At 47.9% G+C, this 21,565-nt stretch overlaps 1 protein-coding gene across 3 annotated transcripts; it reads right to left on the reverse strand.

Annotated features, from left to right (window-relative positions):
* Window positions 1-9,158: 9,158 nt before the first annotated feature.
* On the reverse strand, window positions 9,159-20,749 carry RFLNA (refilin A). 3 transcript variants are annotated; one of them, XM_062504539.1, is made up of 4 exons: window positions 20,525-20,749; window positions 11,823-11,932; window positions 9,852-10,157; window positions 9,159-9,771 (listed from the first exon to the last, which is right to left on the reverse strand). In XM_062504539.1, the coding sequence occupies exons 1-4, from the start codon at window positions 20,732-20,734 to the stop codon at window positions 9,672-9,674; spliced, it is 726 nt and encodes a 241-aa protein (XP_062360523.1). In that variant the 5' UTR covers window positions 20,735-20,749; the 3' UTR covers window positions 9,159-9,671. The 3 variants fall into 3 exon arrangements, with proteins under 3 accessions (XP_062360523.1, XP_062360524.1, XP_062360525.1); XM_062504540.1 differs by having other exon boundaries at window positions 9,678-10,157; XM_062504541.1 differs by having other exon boundaries at window positions 9,678-10,157; window positions 20,543-20,734.
* Window positions 20,750-21,565: the final 816 nt, after the last annotated feature.

A 21,565-nucleotide genomic window follows, 5' to 3' on the forward strand; every position in this document is an offset into this window, starting at 1 on the left:
CAAATAGCAGAGGTTGCTCTTGGGTCTCTTTGAGGGGGAGGGCAGCCTTTTTATTAGGTTCAGATGTTGCTTTCTGGCCCGGGCCATGCTGGGAAGTAAAGCAGAGTGTGTTAATGTTGGCTGGAGGAACCTCTGTGGAAACAGGCTCGAATGAAGCAGATTTCTCCTGTTTCCTGGGGGACTGGGGGAGATGGGCCAGCATGAAAGGCACAGGCATGAGCAAAGGAGTCACCCCTTGCTGAGCTTCCCTTACTCTCTAAAATCTCCCAGCAGTGAGTGTGGCTTTAGCCAGCCACCCACTTCTCCAGGGCTCTTGGGGACCCTGCTGTCCCCAAGCCAATGGCGCCCACAGAGAGAGCTGGTCCCAGTGCTGAGCTGATGCGTTCCTTCTGGATCTGTTCCCTACTGGGAGATGTGGAGGTGGAGGACTGTGAAGGGCAAGGCTGTTCTCCAGATGTTATTTTTCATCATTAGGCAGTGTTTAAATACACTGTGATTTCCCTCCCCACTTCTTTCAGAGTGCACATAGAGGAGACCCTTGGAGGAGTGAAGTGAGTGGCAGGGGGAGGGCAAAGGAAACCTTCCCTGAAAGTGCTGAGCTGGGCTGCCCGTTAGCAGAGCTGGGCTCCAGAGGGTCCCTGCTGGCCCCTGCCAAGCCTGGAGGCCTTTGGAACATGTGGCTCATTACCAGAGTGCCTCAGCCACGGCTGGGCTCACACGTGGGGCTGGTGCTGCCAGAACGAGTCCCGGGGGACTCGGAAAGGGCCCCATCTGCAGAGTTCAGGGCAGAGCTGGAGGCAGAGCAGAGCTCTGCTTAGCAAAGCACCCTGAGCCTCAAAGGCTGCTCCCCCATCTCCTGCTCCACTCCACCTTCAGTCTACTTGGAAAACAGGCCCAGACTAGCGGTGAAAGGATGCTCAACTCCTCTCCCAGATACTGAGGGAGACCTGCGTGGCTCTGGGTGCTCTCTCCTCTGGGTCAATGTGTATTGCAGGGTGAAACTAGTGCTCAACCAGCCAAGGATGCTCCAAGAGAGGCTGCCATCCCAAAATGCCTCATTGGCAGCTGCACTTGAAGTTAAACCCCCAGCTCTGCCCCTCCGAGGCCATCCTACTTGGCCACAACAGGCCCATAATATGATGTGCATCGTGGTCTCTCTGAGCCGTGCTCGTCAGCAGATAAATGAATATCCTGGAAGTGCAGGCGCTGAAAAAAAAAAAAATCAGTCGGAAGCACAGCAAAACACATCTGTGAGTGGAAGAGGTCAAAGAAGAATACAAAGGCTTTTATTTCCTGGAGGCATTTGTCAGTAAGACAAATGTGGATTTTTTTACATTTGCTGCCATTTCCTAACTGGCCGCCCACGCAAGCGCCAAATGGACTTTCACTCACATAAAGCTGAGTGTTGGCTTGTGTCCTTTGTAATCCAATGCTCAGGAATCAGGCGAGGAGTCGGCTGGATCCCTGTTTGTTATCAGTAAGTGGGGCATATTTAAAGAATATGGGCAGATTTCAACACTACATCTATAACTAGTTTATTGCTGGTGTGTTCCTCTCTTCCCCTTATTATTTATGTTGAAAATGATAAATGAGGGATTGATGATTCTGGCTGGTTCATGAATAATCAGGTTATTTCACTGCAAAGCCCCAGGGGAAGGTAATGTTTCTACAATCCTCCATCAAAGAGAAAGCAGTTTGCACGCGCGTGTGCATCTGTTGTTCATTCCTCCACTGCTTTGTGTGGGTTTTGACGTGGTTTTGCAACTCCCTCTGCAAGTGTGCCTATGCCCAGGCACTCCCATGCTGCATCCCAGTCCAAAATGTTTTCCAGTCTACGCAGTCCCTTGGCGCCATCAACAGCAGCCACGCACGGGGTGTTTGGAGCAGTTTGGTCTCCAGAGAAGGAGGTGATGGGCATTTCAGTGTCCAGTGATGGGAGGGTACAGCCAGCAGCCCTGGGGAGGTGCAGGGAGAGCCCCAACCACAGCAGTCAACTTGGAAGGAGCCCATTTGTATTTCAAGGAGCTGCAAATAGCTGCTGGTCTCAGGATTTGCTTGTGAGACAGGAAGAACCTTGGGGAGATGATCTGAATGTTTATGTATATAGAAATGTCTAATCACCAGGCTCAGAACAGGCTCAGGAAGGGAATCTGGAGGTGGTTAGCTGGAGAGGAAGATATTTTTATGCTAGAAATGTGCTGTCCGCCTGTTTGTAGGGTAGGAAGGATACGATGAGAATCAAAGGCTTGGCAGGATGAGCATTTTCATCCTTGTAGATGTGAACTCCCCATCTGTCGTGGACTCCAAGGCATGGAACTGTTTAGATCCAGTATCATTATTAGAAGCAGAAAATAGAGCTCATAAAACTCCCTCCTTACACCCCAAAAAAGCAATTCCAGGACCCTTTATCCAACTTGAGAACAAGCCATTCCTGCATTAATGTCCCTGCTGGGCTTGTTGCCAGGAGAAGGAGACTCAGTGCTTTGGCGGGAGATGCACGGCCCTGGGGCAGATCCTTGCTCCTCTCCAGTGTCACCAGAGCAAGGGATTTAGAACCAGAGCTGGGGAAGGGCAGTGTGGTGGCCAAGCTACATTCCTGCCAGGCTGTGGAGCATTTGCAAAGGCTGCATCTGCAGTGGGAATTGCTCCCGCAAGCCATGGGATGGAAACCAGCACTGGATCCACATCCCATGGCTGGGCAGACACTGCTGAGGGCAGCTGGCAGTGCCAGTCTTGGAAGCCACCATCCTGCCACCATGCTAAGCATCCAGAGACCCCATGCAGCCACCCTGGGGCCTCAACTGCTGAAGCCAAGGTGCCCCCTGAGGCACAGAGCACGAGGAGGTTGCAGAGCTGCATCTAAAGCATCCCGGGTGGATTCAGTCATCCTGGAATGGTTTCTGGGGGAGATAGTTGTGAAGCCACAGGGTCAGCTCAGGGGACAGAGATGGATCTGCTGTGACAGGCTCCCATTCCAGTCTCCCCACAGAGGTGGATTAAATGACAGTTCAGTGTCCTGTGCCAGAGGAGACAGCTCCTATCGGTGGCCATCACTCCAGGCATGTTTACGGTGATTCCTTCGCATTGCAAGAGATTCCTGACGTTTCTGAGGACAGTATAACCTCCAGCTGCTTGGTATTGCCTAGAACTCTGTAAGACACTTCTGCAGGTCCAGGCTGTGACATTGCCATCTGCTGATGGAGAGCAAAGACCCAGCCTAAGGTCTTGCACATGGGATTTAAACTGATGGTTTGGCAGCAGGGGGATGTTTTTACTGCTCCAGCATCAGGTAAGGCTCTTTCTCTGGAAAATCTTTCCATTGTTTCTTAACTGTAAATAGCTGTGGAATGAAATTTGTTGAAGGCATCTATTGTTTCCTTACAGCTCTGCTTTGTTGAGTGGAATAGGGACCCCAGCCATGTGGAGTTTTATTGTTATTTAATTTGTAGCTGCCCATAATCAGCAAATTCTTTTAGGTGAGGCTTTTGGCATTTTATATTCAGCATTCTTGCTGTCTGTAAAACCAGCCTAAGCCTTTCCTTCTGTTCCTAAAGGCATGTAGTTTAAATTCAAAGTCCATCCATTATAACTTCAGCACCTTGTAATCCCTCAGAGATATGTGCAATTACTCTCTGAAATATCCCAGGAGCAAAACTAATACCAAGCATCATCTGCTTAAATTTACAACATCCAACTAGAACAGTAAAAGCCACTAGCTTAGGGGTTAGCTCATCTGAGCACACTTGCCAAAACACATATCCTGCATCTAATACTGCTTTTGCTGCTGAGGATTTAGCTGCCACCTCAGGAATCTTCACTGGACAGCATTCACATTTTATGGTTTTATTTAAATGGCAGGAGTGGATGCACACATCCTTCATCTGGCATTTGGGTATCAGCCAGTGGACTCACCCAGCCTGCACAAACCCTGCCTTCTCCACACCGTGTTTCCTCAGGTTCTTAGCCATGAGCTTGTCTGCCGTCCTTCATCCTAGGAGCAGTTCAGCCATGATTTGTGTCAAAAAGCTTGGGATGAGGACACGGGCACTTACCCTGCAGCTGAAGCAAGCTTCTTGCATAACATGGCTTTGCTTCTCCTTTCCGTTCCTTAGTTTTATAGCCGTTTTCATCCAAGCCCATTGACTTCATCCCTATAAATCCAATGATTTTTCCATAAGGATTAGTGTCAGATTCTCCCTGCAGACATCTTGGGTCTTGGAAGACAAAGGAGTGCTCTACTAATGGCTGGCTGGTGAGCTTGAGGCATTTACAGCAATGGCTTTAAAATGCACTTCATGGCCAGGCAGGGTTTTAGCTCCAGTGCAGTTCATCCACCATTGTGATTTGGGAAGCCAGGGCATAAGAGGGATCCCAATAGTGCAGTAGAATGTGGATACCTGGATATGAAATAAGCATTGTGTGGGCTCTTCCTGCCCTTGAAGGCCATGGAAAAGCTGGGAGAGGAATTGTCTAGATCCAACACCAAGGAAGGCTTCATAGCTGGGTGCAAGAATATAGAACAAAATGAAGCTGAAGAGGGAAATTTAGAGTGAAGAAATGGTCAAACTGACAAGCAGGGGAATCCTGAAAGGTAAAACTGCCTCTGAGAGCTCTTCCTCAGCTTTTCAGCTTTCCCTGGGCACACAGAGCAGGGTTTGCACATCACAGCACTGACTGACTGTGCCACAGCCACCCATCCATGGGTGCTGAGCTGAAATCCACACAAAGGGATGGATACACCGGAAACATTCCCTCTGGATGGAAAAAGGGCATTAGGCACCAAGCAAAGGGATATGGAAGAGGAAGGAAACTCTGCATACATCAGCATGAGGGTTTGAGCATTTTATTACGATATATAAATTTTGTCTTCTTAAATTACTCTCTATGAGTTGAACAGAAAGGGATTATGGTGGAGGAAGGAATATACAAAAATAAAAGGATATTGTGAGTTACTGCATCACCACATATACAACAGTAAAGTACTTTACAAGCACTTAGAGAATCAGACTTACAAAAATAAAAATATGACACATCCTTATGCATTTCCACCACCTGTAAGTTCTCTTCTTCCTTCTCTAACCTTCAGACACCTTTCAATCCCATCCTCAGGTCACAGTTCATGATAGGATACTTTGCTCATTTTGATGGCCATTACAGTATCTGAAAAAGAATCAGTGCCTCCCGAGACTTATAAAATCCAATGGTTATAGAGCTTTAGGGGAGATGTTTAGTACAGATCAATTTGTGAGTGATCAGGTGAACCTCAGGGAGCAGACTTTATCTGGCAATAAAAATCTGAATATCCCACAAGAAGATCCATCATCCCCTATAAAGCACTCCCCCATCTCCACATAGGCACAGCTCTGTGCATGTTTAATTGGTACACACAGAGAGCTCCTCATGAGCCTGGGGAATGCTGATGCTCACAGACCTCAGCAGGACTGAATGACTGTGATAGAGGATGGATCTGATTTTGTTTCAGCTCATAAAAAGGCAAAGATGCATTTTCCTACAGGAAAAGAGGCAGGTTAAAACCACGATGGCTAAATATCCTAGCTCACAGTGTTCATACACAGAACCATTCACCTCTATGTCAGACTCATGCAGTAAATCTTTAGTCTTCAGTTTGTTCTACAAAGTCTTATTTGCTCATTAGTCTTCTGGTGACCTTTCCCATATTTTTAAAGACACACTCAACATAAATAGTAAACAGCATTCACTTCTCTGACCAGCAGCTCACTCAAACACTGCTATCAACACCCAAACACCATTTCATCAGTCCCAGAAAGTGTGCACCCAGGGTGCAAATCTGTCTGTATTTCACATTGAGGAAAGTAGAGCTGGCTTAGGAAGAGGAAAAAAAAAGGCAAAAAACAGACAAGCAGTAAACTTTTGGTCAAAGTTGTTCTCTGCGGTTTGTGCAACATATTCCACAGCTTCCGAAAGTTCAGTATTTGGTTAGGGTTTCATCTTTTTGGCCCCAGATGCAATGACAGCAATGCAGGCAGACCAGACATCAGCATGCACTGTTGCATTCCAGGTCAAAAGAATCATAGAAATGAAGAGGAGAAAGACTGCCCACCTTTGAGATAGGGACTTCCCATATGGAAAGAAACAATCCTCCCCCTGTCAAAAAGACAAAGGCAGTGTCTGACTTTACCCATCAGGCTTGTGGAGCTGTGGGCAACATGCACATCAGGATCCTGGGGAGAAATAGTGTAGCCACAGTCCCAGCTGTTCAAGAAAACTCACCTTTCCAGGGTCTAAATTTATCACTTGTATCTTTGCGAAAATATACAGGAACAAAGATCTGTTGGCTAAGATTAGCAACGCTCCATTTAAAAGAAAAGTACCTCTCTAGTGAGACTAATTGTTCCTTTCAGATGTACAAACACGCTACAGGTATGGCACAAGGCATTTCTTGGCTGCCCAGAGTGATTCTTCATTGGCAACACAAAAACACAATTCAGTTTCTGGTGTTAAAGCAAAACAAAAAAAGTCATCACTTTCCCCAGTCATGAGTAAGATGAACTTTGGCTTTTCTACCATTGCCTAACCCAGCCACAGGGATGGGAGCAGCAGGGACAGAGAGTGGGCAGGCAGGTTGGGATGTGTGCCCAGGCAAGGGTGAAGACTTGATCCTCTGTGGTTTCCTTGACCCCAGGAAAAACAAAGTCCCTTTCCAACACAAGCTTTTGCCCAGAAGAAGATAGCAGCTTGTGATGGACCCTTGGGAGATACCATGTAAGAAGGTATTTTTCAAAAATTTCTCCATATCTTAGGCATTTGTCAATGTCTCAGTCTGGATGGTGGTCCAGGGTGACAGTCCCACCATAGCCACTGTGGCTACACAGCTCAAAATGTGCAACAGCCTAGAAACCCAAGCTGCTTTCTGTCTTCTTTTTTTCCCCTAAAATGGCAAGACCAGAAAAGCTGCCTAAACTCAAAGGAGAAGGAGCATGTTAGGTAATTTCTAGTGTATTTGCAGAGAAAATAAAGCATGAAGTTTCAAAGAGGCCTGGGCTGGGCATGTGGGACCCTCCAGTGCCAAGGATGCAGCCCTCCACTGCACCCTCCCAGGGGTCACATCCACCTGTGAGACTTTGCCTCAGCAGCCCCTCTCCCTGTGTGGTGTAAGTCCAGGTTGAGGTTCAGTCTCTCTGCTGTATTTGTATTTGCACACTAGGTTTTTTTGGCTTGTCTTGAATTCTATCTTACTGTCACAGCTGCTATTTAGGAAACAGAACTAACAGTGGGCAGAAACCTGCAGCCAGTCATGATGAAAGGGATTTTTCTGGGGAAAACTTGTCCCACTCAAAGACCAGCATGATCAAGAACAGCAGCTTTGTGCTCGAAGCAGGGGAATAATCCAGGAGCAAAGCCTGATATGTGGTCAGAATAGGGAGAGGCTCAGCTCTGAGGTCAGCCTGTCTCCATCAGCCCACTCTGTCTGTCATCCTGCAGGGATCTCCTGGGTGTGAGTACTGGCTTTGCTTTTGGACCTGGATTATACTGCTGTCATCTTGGAAACCTGCCCCTTGGCACAGACTCTCAGGGATGCAGGCACTGAGCCCTTCAGAGCCTCCACATGTCCCCAGGAAGGCAGAGGGGTATTTCCCCTGCTCCCAAGGCTCCCTCAGCAGCACATGGCCAACAGGACAGACCTCAAGATGAACCAGCAAGTATAAGTGCATCACCAACCTCACTGCACTGGGACCACATTCATCCAAGCACCAACTCCCTTCTGCCTAAGCCAGCTCTCCTGTTTGCTGGGGCCCTGGGGAGAAGGTTGCTTCAGGCATAATAATCCCTTTGGAGGCAGATGCTGCTTTTCCAGGCTTTGATGCTGACAGACAGCGACAGCAGAATCTGACCAATAACAAATATAATCCTTCTTTGTGTTGCTGTAAAGAATTCAGTAGTAGGTGGAAGCCTTGGAAATCCTTTGAGAGGTTTCTTCCTACTAAGTCCTAACTCCCAGTAGAGAGGCAGAGTTCAGCACTGCCATAACACACATCTTTCAGCACTAATGATGCTTCAGCTGTCATCTGAAGTTTGTATTTAAAGACTTTATATCTACCTCTGGTGGAAAAACTGTGCTACATTTTAAACAAGAGAACTCTGTTTCATAAAGGTCACAGTTCTGGTCACATTTACCAACTGCTATTTGAAACTGATGGAAAAAGTATCTTTATATGTCACTAATTTTATTATTATTTCAAGTTTTTCAGACTTTTTTACTTTTTAATCTCAGTGGGTTTGTGCGTCAACTGTTCTGGGCAATCAGCTATGTCTTGTTGACATTGTTAATAGGCTTTCTGACTTGGCTGCTCAGCTGTGTTCTGAAATAACTCCATCAGACTCACAGCAAGTCAGGAGCAAAATGGAAAGTTTAGAAGAGAGAAAGCTGGAAATTAATTTCCAGAGCTGTATGGTTATTTCTAAGTCTGAGCAGCATGCAAAAATTCTTGGTAAGATTTTTGGAGACAACTCCATGCTATTTTCAAAAGTTTTATGTCTGTGGGAATCCAGGCTCTTGCAGATTTTCAGCAAGAGACCAGAGTGAAGATATACCAGGAGATGGGATCCATGAGTGGGGAGTGTTTTACCTTAGAATGGCTGCACCGATTCCTGCTCACTGTTTCTTGGTCCTTCTGCAGAGACAGTTCAGCTGTTAGCAAAGTACTTGGTTTTAGTGCTCCAGCCTGGCTGACTGAGGAAAATCTGGATAGATTTGGGCTCTTCAGTCCTTCAAGCTCTACACTGAGAAAGTCTGGCTGCTCCTCTACAGGCAGAAAAGCTGCCCATGCCACAAATATGGAAACTATTGAGAGGGTGAGTTAACCATGCCTTGGCTTCAAAAAAGCTACAGAGCATCTTCCTGCTCTACACTCCTCTCTGCAACACAGCCACACACTGAAACTCAGAAGGGCTGCAAGTGCATACAGATCCCTTAAATTAGGTGTTAGAGGCGGTGAACAGCATGGCACAATTGGTTTGACAATACTTTTAACAAGAGGGCTCTGGGTTCCTAAATCTCTCAGTCACTTTTAGAAACTAGCCCTTCAGCTGTTCATTTTCCTCAGTCTTCCTGCTTACTCCTGGGCTCACAGATGTGTCTGTGCATCAGAGCAGGCCTTTCTCCCATCTCCTGCTTGTGCTGCGCCTTCTATGGTATACAAACATCCAGCTGCTAGCAAGAGCTGGAGGACTTGTTTAAATCCTCTTTTTCTTGTGACAGCCTCCACTTCTCTCAGGAAGTGGGGTGACTGAGCTGCTGTAATAGGGCAGCTCTCACTCAGATGAGCTGTTGGAGCAAGCTGTGATGTACTGGTACAAATAACCTCCTCCTCTGTGTGTCAGCTCTGAAAGAGATCTGGCCTGGTGTGTGCTGGGCTGACCAGACGCTGACTCTGCAGTTGGTCTTCCCTTTGCAGAGACCAAAATAGCTCTGAAGCTTTCAGTGACTCTCACCTATGTACTAGACGAGACCCTCAGAGCTCATAAGGCATCATTGTGCTATGGGTAACAGGGTCCTTTGTCATCTTGACTTCATCTAAACACAAGCCAAAAATAGATACACCCAGGGTTAAAAAAAAAACAAACCCAAAAATAAAATCCAGATCGCGAATGTCAGGAACGTCGCAAAATACAAGCCAGCCTCTCACTGATCAAAACCATCCTGTGCCCTGCAAGCCTCCTCCCAGCCAGTTCAGCCTCACCCGAGAGCTGTTCTCCAGCCATGAATATTCAGTTGCCACGAGCGAGCACCGGCAAAGGCCGTGGCCTCCCGGGGCCGCACGGTTGCCAGCGGCGGGGCGGATCAGAGGGTCTCGCTGTACATGACGCACGGCTTGGTTTCCTCACAGAGTTCCAGCTGCACGCTGGAAGCAAACCAGCGCTTGGCACAACCCAAGCTGTAGTTGAGGGTGGTCCGGTAAATGTTCTTGGCACGCTTAGGGAAAATGATGGTCGTGCTCTGAAACCTCACCGGCTTCTGGCGGGGCTCGAAGATCAGCTGGGACTTGTAGTTCCGCCAGGTGCAGTTGGGAGCGGCGATGATGGTCTCGCTGTAGGTGGTGACGGTGGGGATGGGGCCGTAGAAGATGTCATCCCGATAGTGCTTCTCCGAGTCGTACTTCACCTCGGAATTGCACCTACGGAGGACAGCAAGGTATCAGGAGCACAACCCAGGCAGCAAAGGAGGCAAGACAGGCAGGACTCTTCTCTAACCCTTTGAAGCTGGCAGCATTTACCACCTCTTACTACCCAGACACTGGGGCAGATGCCAACTCTACAACCCAAAGGCAAGAGGACTCTGTCCTGCTGGGGAATCTTTTTGGAACCCCACCTTGCTGTGAATCCATCTCAGCATTTCTGCAGTGTGGTCATACCAGGGCACAAAACACCTTGTTGCACAGGCTCCAAGCAACACTCTTCTTCCTTTGATTTTTCTCCATGGGTGGCACTGGGGCCTCAGCTCAGCCCTGAGAGCTACACTGGAAGCAGACAAACACCCTGTAATGCACCTGTCGAGCTGTCAAAGCTGTTTGTCTTTTTTCTTTATATCACCTTGCCATCAATGCACAAAAATGCCCAAAACCAGCTAAAATCTGAGTGCTGGGAAACGAGGGGTGAGGTTCTTCGTTGGAGCCTACAAAAACTCCAAGCAATGCTGAAAAAGCAGGTGAATCAAAGAAATATTGTAGGCTATGGCTGCCCGACACCCAGGCTACTGGTCTCAAAGGAATTGGCCACCTGAACTTCCAACAGATGAAGAACCACAAAAGGTAGGATGTCACGGCCCTGTCTTTTTTCTGCAGTCATCCAGAAAGGATATGCAGACACCAGGCCAGAAAAAGGGCTTTTTCAGGAATCCCTAGCCATGGGAAACAGCAGGACTTCCAGTGGTTTTCCCCGCTCCCCAAATGCTCCTCCAGCAATCAGCAGCCAAGGAATGTGCAGCTCCATGTAAAAAAAAAAAAAGATTAAAAGCTGGGTGTGTGCTTGTCATTACCTCCACCCAGAGGGGGGCTGACTGATTGTGCACCACGTGTAATCTGAGCTGCTGTAATGTATTTTGCACAGCTAGGGTGTAAGCAAGTCATTCAGCACACATAAAACAGGAGTCCCATGTAATCACCATAAAAACATGCCTGCTGGCAGTTCCTCAGCTAGCAGAGATTTACTGGGGTACATTTCCAGAGAGACTTTTGCATAGGTTGAGGGGGTTTACAGTCCTCCCACTGTCCCTGTACCAAGCTGTGTGTGAATGCTCCATGCTGTTTGCAGAGTACATTCCATATCAGCAAAAGAAGAGCAAAGACCAACATTTATCCATCAGCCACAGCACCAGCCCCACAGGAGGGCAGAACATCACCACCACTGGCTGGAGAGAGCATCTCCTCACACAGAGGAGCTCATTCAGTCTCTGTGGGCTGTCTAATGTTGGTTTCTCTGTGGCAAGAATGAACAAAAACAGGTGCCAATTAGAAGGGTGTTGCTTCTTCTGAAGATACAAGTCATCTGAGCACAGTATGAAGACCATCAGATTACTTTGTGGAGCCCACAGATGGTAATGTTTTTCTCTCATAGCCTTGGATTTTAGCTGGCCTTAGAAGGAAAGCTGCTTTCTGTTAAAACCTTCTCGCCTATGCCTGTGTTGCTGTCAGTGACTTTAATTCAGGAATTACCCTCCCACCTGTCCCTCCCTTTCCATCAAAATAACCATGACTCCCATTTATAAACACATTTTAATTTTTGGCAGAAGCACCAGAAGAAAGGACAGCAAGCCCCATCTACCCACCCAATCTAATCCGTACCTGATTTCCTGCACGGGCTCAGGGTTGACCTCAATGCTTTCTCCAAAAAACACCGGGTACATTCGAGGCCTTATCTCTGGCATGGACGGGTTCAGAAGCAGATAAGGCATCTGCAGGGAAGGAGAGCACAGCAAGTGTTGGGACACAACAGATGGTGTTCATAACGTGCTGTGGCTGGCAGCTGAGCAGCCTAACACAACACCTGGACTGTCCTCACCTACCAACACCTCCCTGTGCCCCAGCACACCTCCCAGGTACGTGACTGTGCCCACATTTCTGTCACTTCATTCTGCAGTATCTGTTGTTGGAATTTAACCTTGCCTTTTCCTTCTTCCTTTCCTGTTTCTCATAGGAATTGCAATTGTTTTTGAGTTTTCTTTAGCCCTGATATTGCCTTTACTGCTAGGAATTAACAAGTCTTAGAAACACTCAAAATGTGTCAGCATGGAGAAGTGTTCCATGTCTGACCTAACACAGTGATAGGGCCTAAGGCTGCTGACTTGAAGGATGTAGGTCTACTGAAGTGAGACATGTCTATGTATTTTTACAGATATAAATACAAATATGTACATAAAATCATGTATCCCTTGCAACAGTCCAGCAGAGGAAGTGATAGACTTGCTGTTCCCAAAGTCTCCGTGCCAAAAATGGCTCTTGAGCTCCAAAGGACATTCTTGTTAACCATAAAACTGAGGGTGGAGTGATAACACCGGGGCACCTTGTGGCCTCTGCAATGCAGGAAGCCAGTTGCAAGCCAGGACTTTGTAATGAATGGAGCAGCTCCAATTCATGACACCAAAAACTGGATTCTTAAGACTAATTGCACCATGAAGTTACTTACTCTGACAAATTGTCACAGAGCAGCCTAGGCTCCTCTGCCCACCGCAGAAATAACTAATCCCACTTCTCTATAATGGAGTGCTCCTAAACACCAGTTCCCACATACAGGCATCCTGTGTCTGGTGCCTGGACCAAACCCAGTAGTTAATTCAGCCTAATCCTGCCCTCCTAGAAAAATGTCACTGCAGGTTTCAGTCTCTGCCACTGCTTCTCTGTCAGCAGATATTTATGACAAAGAGGGACACAGGATCTCTTTAAAGGAGATGGCTGGCAGCCTCTGTGCAGGGTCTGTAGATGGCTAACTGAGGTCTGCTTTCCTCTACTGGTTTGGGCCTTCTGCCTCAGGCTAAATTAAAAAATGTCACTGCTCCATCTGAATTTGCCAAGCTCTTCAATTGTGTGTCCCAAAGCCACAAAGCTGTTTCTTCTTTTCATACTGAAATATCCCTACACTTTACAACTGTGTAAAGTCATACTGTAAAGTAAAATAGCCAGCCCCTTTTTGATTGAATATTTCTGTTTCATTGTCCAAACAGAACAGTATCTGCATAGTTATGAGGGGAAAAAAGAAGAAAAAAAAAATGTTCACCCTCTCTAGCAAACACTGGCCAAAAGGCAAAGTTCATTCCTGAATTACTTTCAACACTCTTGACAGGGGAGGGCAAGGGCAGCCTTTCTGGTCGTAAATAAAGCTCTTTGCTTCTGAAATGTGAATTGTTTACATCAGACAAGCCTCAGTTCACAAGGATGCAGATGTCCAGCTTGTAACAGTCTGCACACGGCCAGAGCTCTTTCTAAAGACATTTTGTACATAAGAAGAGGTTCATTTGGGTGCAGGAGTCAAACACCATTTGCACATGCTCATGAGCTTTGTGAACAGCAGGCAGGCTGCCCTTTGGGGGTTCACCTGCAGAGGGATGCAGATTACTTGAACTGGTGAAGGAAACAAGGCTGGGGATACATGTCCCTCCTTTAAAGAAGCAGTTTCAAAGAAGTACTTCCAGGTAAACAAGCCTTCACATTTCTTGCTAACAAATGCTGACACTAAGTGTGCTCCAAACATCCCCAGGATGTGGGAGATGTTATGAAGTCTTTCCTGTGGCTTAGAAACGTTGCTGGGGCATCTGGCCTCCAGCGTGTGCATGGGAAAAGCTTTCCCAGCTTGCTGAGTGCCGGGGGCGCTGCTCGGTTAGAGCACGGGCAGGGCAGCACAAGTCCCACAGCAGGGAACAGGAAACAAGAACACGCTCCAGAAACACCACCAGTGTACACGGAGAAACGGAGGCACTGACATGCATGACTGACATCAGTCAGAGTCCAAAATTTGCTGCTGAACTTGGTGAGAGCAGGATTATGTGTTCTCCAGGTTAGGTCTGGATGGGGAGGTGATGAGACTCTTTCCATTGGGGGTTACAGTTAACCTTGCTCTGGGCAGGGAAGGCTGGCAAAAGGCATTTCACATGGTGTGGATGAGCACCAACTTCAGACCTGCAGGCTTGGCTTAGTTTAGAAAGCTGGAACAACTGTTAACATTGGCAGGCCAAAGCCAGGACCTCTACTGCCTGTCAAGACCATTATGGACTCAAGACTTCTCTTCTGTGAGCTGCTGCAGGTCAGAAACCTTGAACTAACCTGGAAGTCTGCACATGGAAGATGTAAATAACTTACAAAGCATGGCCTAAAAAGAGAGATCTCTAAGACCCTGCAGGCTGCTCACCAAACAGCAACTGATTTGCTTGCACATCGTGAAGGGGTCACTGAACAGCAACCAAAGGTTTCACACAGCAGCCACTGAAAGGCACTTCAGGTGACATTTTGTTTTCCCTCCAGTGATGTTCTGAAACATCAGCTCCTGCAAGTCACCTGGAGCTGGGAAGCAAGGAACAGGGGATATGAGCTTTCCAAAAGATTTGTCTTTGGGGCTGAAATGTAATATGCTTGGCACATGTCAAAAGCTGGCTTTTTGGCAAGAGTTTGACACCAACTCCTTCCAATCTGCTTTAAGGAAAGAAAAAAAAAAATGTTTTGCCTGTCAAAAAAAATACTGACTCAATTCTTTTTCCTTCTGCACAGGAATGGCTGAAAGAAGAGGAGCACTGGACTGCTGAGGTCCCTTGAGAAAATCAGGATCCCTGGCTCCTTTCCAGGAATCTCTTGGTGATCTCCAGACACTCCACAAATAAGGTAGGTTTCTGTATTATCCTGCACTATGGATAGACAGGCGGGGAGCAGAGCTTGCCGCACACTCCTGGAGGTCACTAATGGTGAAAAGGAGAAGCCTTTTAGACATCACTTTAGACCAGGCTGTCCACGAGGTCTGTCTATCCAAGGGTTGCTGTCCAAGGGAACGCTGCAGTGGTGACCTGATTCATCTGTCCCCAGTAACCGGAGCTGTGCTGGTACTTACCAGATGCAGCATCACAAAAGACACCCCAACCCTGTCATCTTTAAGGACAGAAGGGAGTCTGGTAGGCAAGGAAGGTTGAAAAGACAAAATGAAAGATACCAGAGATATTAAAAAAGTGACTCCCATGTTTACAACTCTATCCAAGGTGAATATTAGGCAGTAAATGAGCAATTATTTTTATTTCTTTTCTAGTACATAATTTGTGTCAAACAGCAAAGAGTTACAGTATTATTAAAAAGTTGAAGAGCTTTCTTGTTTGGCTGCATTTTTCCCTCTGCCTTAACTCTGATGCCTTTCAGGCATGTAAAGGCCAGGGGAGCTAAACTCTCCTTTTTGCAAGTAGCAGATAGATAAACACAGATAAAATTGGTTGCTGAACAGAATTCAATCTACAGCTCAACGACAGCACTGACTGTTCTTTAGCTGCCAAATTCCAGGCAGCAAAGCGAGAAAAATGAAAGGAAATTAACGTGACTTGAAATAAATAAACCTCCAAAACCTTCCCCCAGAGAGCACAAGGAACCAGAACTGACCGACTCCTTTTGCTATGGTCGTTATATGGAAGGCACTATGATGTGGCATTAGATCTCTAGGGACTGTAAGGGGAAACAGCTTCCCAAGTGTCAGGGCTACAAACAGGATACAGCTTCCCATATTCCCAGCTCCTAACTTAGCTAGGGCATAAGCAAATCTCTCACCACATTTTCCCACTATGGTAACATGTCAGGTCCATGAAAATGTCACTTTACTCAGCTGTTATTTACAGCTATAATGAAAGATCTGGCTGAGTTATTTGACACACATCTACATTCTCCGCTCTAGAAGATAAGCAATATTTGTTTAACAGACCATTTATTTTCCCAGTATCTGCACATATTGCACATTACGAGTAATTTATACCAGAGCCGGATGAGATTATATTAGGAGGTGATAACAGTAAATGCAAACCTCAGGTAGAAAGCAGGGCTTTATTATTCCAAAGAATTACATCCTTCCTGCTTATCTCCTCTCTTTTATTTCAAGTGGGAAATGTGTGCTGCTTTGCTTATTATCCACAGGGTTACACAGGGACACAATGGAAATTCAACAGTTAGGAGACATCAACCTCAATGTCTTTCATCAGTGCCACACTTTACAGAGCAGATGATGAGATCCTGATGCTTGTTTCCCTGATCTGCCCAGAAGGGACATCTGTCAGAGCAGGTGAAGCAGATCAAGTGAGGCCCAGAGCCATGCCCTGTCCTTCATCAAAGAGGAAGAGGAGTGGGTACACATCCAGAACTGGATGGGGCTGAGGGACAGGGACCAGCCAAGTGGGATTAGCCTTTGCTAGGAGAGGACACAGGCGTGGAACTGAATCTGGGGGAATTCCTGCAGGATCCAGCCCCATGGGAGCGGCTCAGAAATGGGTCAGGATGCCAGGCTGCCAACAAGCCCTGAGGCAAACCCTGCTGTGGTGCCAGACGAGTGCCTTGCTGCCTGCACCAGCCTGGGGCTTCCCCGGAGCTGCTGGGACCCACGTGGCCTTGGGAGTCACAGCCCCTGCCTCCTGTGCGGGCTGCAAGCTGGCTCAGGTCGGGGTGCTGGGGCTCCCTCTCACCTGTGCTTTCAGTGCAAGTCTTGGCAGATATGGAAATTACATATGGAAAACCCTTGATGGCCATGTTCCCCACCCAGTCCCCACAAGATATTGCCCCATTCCTGAAGCACTTGCAGTGCAGGACAAGATGTGTGACCCATCTGTGACGCAAGGGGTCTTCAAAATACTGCATTTCAGGGAGAGATGTTCTGAGTTTTTTGGAATTTTTAAAAAAATTTAATATGAGCCATTAATCCAACAGGGTTGGCACAAATGCTGACTTGGACCACATTGGTGGGACTCTGTTGCTGTCACCAAGGGGCAAGGTCTCGTTCTCCACACTTGAGATGAAGCTGCAATCTCCTCCCACCACCCAAGAGTGATTCTGAATCATTCTTGCTGCTGAATATAAGTAGAAACTCCCTACATCCCTACAGCTGATTCACTGGGATATAGTCCCACAGAAGTCAGCGCTGGCTGAGGTAGGTTGTGTGCACAAATAGACCTAAGTCTTACAAAGTAACAGGGAGTCACTGCAGTGGCAAAAGCTCCTTGTACTGTTGGGAAGGAACATAAAATCTGCTGCTTCTAGAAGCCACGACGGACAGTTCTGTAGATGAATGTGAGCTTGATGTCCCCTGATATCCATTAGGAGTTGTGTGATGAATGCAAAGCACTCATTTCAGCACAGTCCAAAAGCAGTTCTTCTAGCCTAAATCTCTATCCCAGGGCAAGAACAACAGGGAAAATTCTCAGCAGGTACTTTGATGTCATTTCATTCCCCACACTTTCAGCAACTCCTTCTCTGTGCATATTATTAGGGATTTATTTTGTTGTACTTCTGTTCCTTTTGACCCAGCTTTACAGACACAGTCTAGAGAATTCAGTAACCTAAGTCATAAGAATCAATTTAATAATGTTTCAGATTTAAAAGGCAGAACTAGGTAAAAGTCACCTTCTATTTTTCTTAGGATATTTGCACTTAAGCACAAAACACTTGACAAATTCCCTCCGTGGACTTTATTTGAAGAAATAAAAGCCAATTTATCCTACACTACAAGTTAAATGAAAAAAAAAAAAAGTCCCTAAATGGTGTTGAACTTGTGGTATTTATGACTCTGGCCCTAAACTGCCTTTCATATTTTCTTGGATCCCAAAGCTGCTCCCAAATTGGCTGGTTAAATGTGAATAAATGGTGCATTGTCTTTGAAACAAAGTTGTGCTTATTAAAGAGCAGAGAGTTTACTTTTTCAGAGTCACAGTTAATAACACAGAGCAGAGAGAGCACAGATTTTACACACAAGAAAGTCTTCGATAAGGGCATGCAATCTCCTTTCAGTCTGCATGAGAAGGGCTGTCCTAAAGCTGAAAATTTTTGTAACATTTTTGTGAAGTTGGAGCAAAATGACTGCAGAAGAATGCAACTGGGTTCAGACTGGTGGTTTGATAGTTCTGCAGCAAAGAACAGTATTAAATACTTCACTCAGATCTGGAATGTTGTTTCCTTCACCTGACAGCAATTTATTGTAACTGTACGTACTAGAATCTTGGTTGTTGGTGACTGAGCTTATATATTGTTTTATAGAATTCCAACACAAAGCATGCAGGTTGAATTCCTGGCTCTGTCAGGTTTATAAAGCAAAACAAACACTAATGTAACAGGCAATTAAAACCAGCATTTCTTGGTGTGCAAATAGCTGCAATTATTGATTTGCCAATTCTGCATGCTCTGATGAACAGCAGAGGAACAGACTTAAACAGAAGCACATTCATGGGTTGCATAACTGCTCATAGATCTGCAAGCCCTTGTAAAACGGCAAAATTAGAGCTAATTAGACACTGCAATTTGGAAGTATGAAGCAAGCAATGCTCTCCACATTTTTCCTGCTTTAATATCAGCTGCAAGTACAGTTGAAATGAGAGAAAGTAAAACTCTCTGTAGTCAAATAGAGTGAAAATTCCTATTAACTTCATTATTTTGCAGTGAACCAAACAGAGTTGGGAGCAGAGTCCAGCACTACTCCAAATAATACAATCCAACTGGTTTCAGCATTTGGATCCCTGCAACCTTCTGTACCTGCTAAGAGCACAGAAATCCATACATTCCCAATGTATGGAACCCATATTCTAACCAGGAGCCATGGGTTACTCTTGCAATGTGATACAGAATTTGGAAACATCTATAGTGGGAGATTTTCTCAAGTGTCTAATATGTTTATTAATGATCAAAACAATTGAAAAACTAAATTTTACCTTATACAGATCACATTAATAACTTTTTTCCCCTGTAGGAGTCAAGCACTAAAACTCTCAATCCTAACAGCCCATGAACTGAAATAAATTTTCTCATGTTCTTTCTTCTTCATTACCTAAGGACTTTCTTGAATGGTGTGGTGGCCAACTGTTACATGACTGGAATGGAGACTCATATCCCCATTACAGAGTTTTGCAGACACCTCCCTCCCTTGCTGGTTTTTGGACCAAGCAGCCTTCACTCACCTTCCTCCCTCATTCTATTTTACAGACACATAGCAACAGCCTGATCCTGGCAAATCAGAGGTGTGTGGGTAACTTTGTACATAAACACTCCCATCGAGGTGGCACACACGCCCAGGCATCTGCAGGTAAGGCTCCATATTAGGAACTGCAGCGTTAGCAGGTTTGAGATTTGACTTTCATAACACCTCACACCCTCTCCACTGTGAGGAGTCATTGTTCATGGGGAAGGTTTTGGCATGTTCAGGAGTAAAAGGCAGTTTTCAGTAATATGCTCAAAAGGCCTTCGAACTTGAGAAAGTGCACGACGGTGTGAGGAGTCACTGCAAAATGTCTCGGTGGGAAAGAAGTCTTTGAATTGTCACCAAACCATAGATAGATAATTTTTCCTCATGGAAACATTTGTGCTGCAGCTTTCATTCCATATAGAAGCCAATTAACCACGTTGAATACACTTACAAACATCTTTTAGAAATGTTTTAAAAAATTTTAAAGAGCCCTGGGGAAGAACTTTCATCATCCTTTAAAAACCTCTACCACCACTGCTCATGGTCTGAACACTGTGTTTTAAAAACGGGTTTTATAGCTCAGGGATAGAAATAAACAAATAAAGCAAAATAATAGTCATCATAAATCTACCCAAATTTTACTCCACATTCAGCCGCTTCACTGGCAGTGCATCAGGCTGAGCAAGACCTGCAGTGCTCTGCCAGCTGTCTGAGCTTACAAACCACCGCCAGCAGACAAACCTTTCAGGCAGTTTCATGCCACAAAGCCCGGCTCCGGCAAAGGGCAGCGGCACACAGCCCTGCCCAGACCCTGTCCCGCAGCAACTCCCCGGACACACAACCCTACCCTGCCCCAGCTAAAGGGCACTTTCGTTTTTCTTTCAGCCAGGGCTCCAGCAAACCTGGCTCCACTGTCCTCACAAACCAGATGTGGGATGCCAGGGCGCAATGATGGCTGGGAGCCAGACGCCCCTGCCTCGGTCCGGATGGATGCAGCTCCAACCTGTACCTACCAGAGCAGTGTAACTGACAATCACAATTTTATGTTCCTAAAGTGGGCAGGGGAGCTTGGTTCAGACTTGGGTTTCACTCCCACACCGTTATTAGAGGTCACCCAGCCAAACTGCCAACACTCTGTGAGCGTATCCAAAAACCCTGCCCGGCACTGGGCCAAGCCCTGCCTGGCACAGCAGCGGCGCTGCCAACACCGGACTGCAGCCGCCACGGGCAGCCCGGAGTGCCCTCGGCCGGGGAGGGGGGCGCCCGGGCAGTGTCACAGGCGCCCTCCTGCCTGCCCTCCGCTCCGGGGCTCGGCTTGCTTCCCCCGCGGGGCCGGAGGGGACAGAGCCCCCTGCCCGGGTTTGGCTCTTACCACTTTGCCGTCCTTGGCTTCTCGCCGGTGGCCCGGGGCCGGGGGTTCCGCACCGCCGCTGCCCCCTGCTCGACCCTCACCGGGCGACAGGGAGTAGAAGGGGGGGCTGGGGCTGGGGGGCAGCCCCGAGTCCGGACTGTCCAGCAAGCCTTCCCGGCTCTTCTCCTTCAGGCTCTCGTCCATCCCTTGCAGCTGGAGGTGACCTACCATGTCTGGGGGACAGCGAGAGGGGCGCGGCGGGAGAAAATCCTCCAGCGCCGCCCGCCGCGGAGGGAGGGAAGGGAGCCCGGGGGGCCCCTCCTGAGTCCCGACCGCCGCTACCAGCCTGCCGGAGCCCGGTGCTGCGCGGGGCAGCGCCAGCATCAGCCAGACCGGGGTGTCCCGGCCGCCTCCCCTCCAGCGGCCCGGGCCCTGCCCGTCCGGCCGCCCCCGCCCTCAGGCGTTCCCGGAGGAGGGAAGCGAAGCCCGATCCCACCGCCCAGCCCCGCGAGGACGCGGCCGAGTACGCGGGCAGCGCCCGGGGCGGCCCCGCCGGCAGGGAGCGCTGGGCGCGGATGGGGACGGGACAGGGATGCGCCGCGCTCGTCCACAGCCTACACCGCCCGCCGCCTCCCGGCGGCTCATTTATCCGGAGAGGGTGGGAGGGAGCCGGGGAGCGCCCTCCCCTTTCCCCCGGCCCCCCAGCTCTGTCCCGGCCGCTCGTTCTCGGGCGCTTCCCAGGCACGGAGCGCGGTCGGCGCCGCCCGCCCGCCCTCTCCCTCCTGAGGGGACGGGGCAGCCCCCGCGCGCGGCCGGCGGGAGAGGGCTGTCCCCAAACACCTCCCCATGGGCTGTGGCTGCCGTCTGCACATCCCCTCACTGCTCTCCGAGTTTTCCCTCAGTTACGTTCCGTTTTCCCTTCTGTTCTGATTTTGTCCTTTGATCTCTGCACGCTCCAAGGCTGGGAAAGGGGCCTCGCCACATACAACGCGTCGTCACAGGGGTACGGCTTCCCTCAGCTCATTCCCTCACTTCTGTCCCAAAGTTTTCCCGCACTCAGAG

The sequence above is a fragment of the Cinclus cinclus genome, chromosome 17, assembly GCF_963662255.1.
Source record: "Cinclus cinclus chromosome 17, bCinCin1.1, whole genome shotgun sequence".
Taxonomy (NCBI): Eukaryota; Metazoa; Chordata; class Aves; order Passeriformes; family Cinclidae; genus Cinclus; species Cinclus cinclus.

What these genes read in the sequence shown, in the direction of transcription:
- RFLNA (XM_062504539.1), bottom strand. Translation starts at nt 20,734, where the DNA reads ATGGTAGGTCACCTCCAGCTGCAAGGGATGGACGAGAGCCTGAAGGAG. An exon ending in AAGCCAAGGACGGCAAAGTG is followed by an intron (nt 11,933 to 20,524) that starts GTAAGAGCCAAA and finishes CCTTCCCTGCAG; the next exon opens with ATGCCTTATCTGCTTCTGAA. An exon ending in GAGCCCGTGCAGGAAATCAG is followed by an intron (nt 10,158 to 11,822) that starts GTACGGATTAGA and finishes TGTCCTCCGTAG; the next exon opens with GTGCAATTCCGAGGTGAAGT.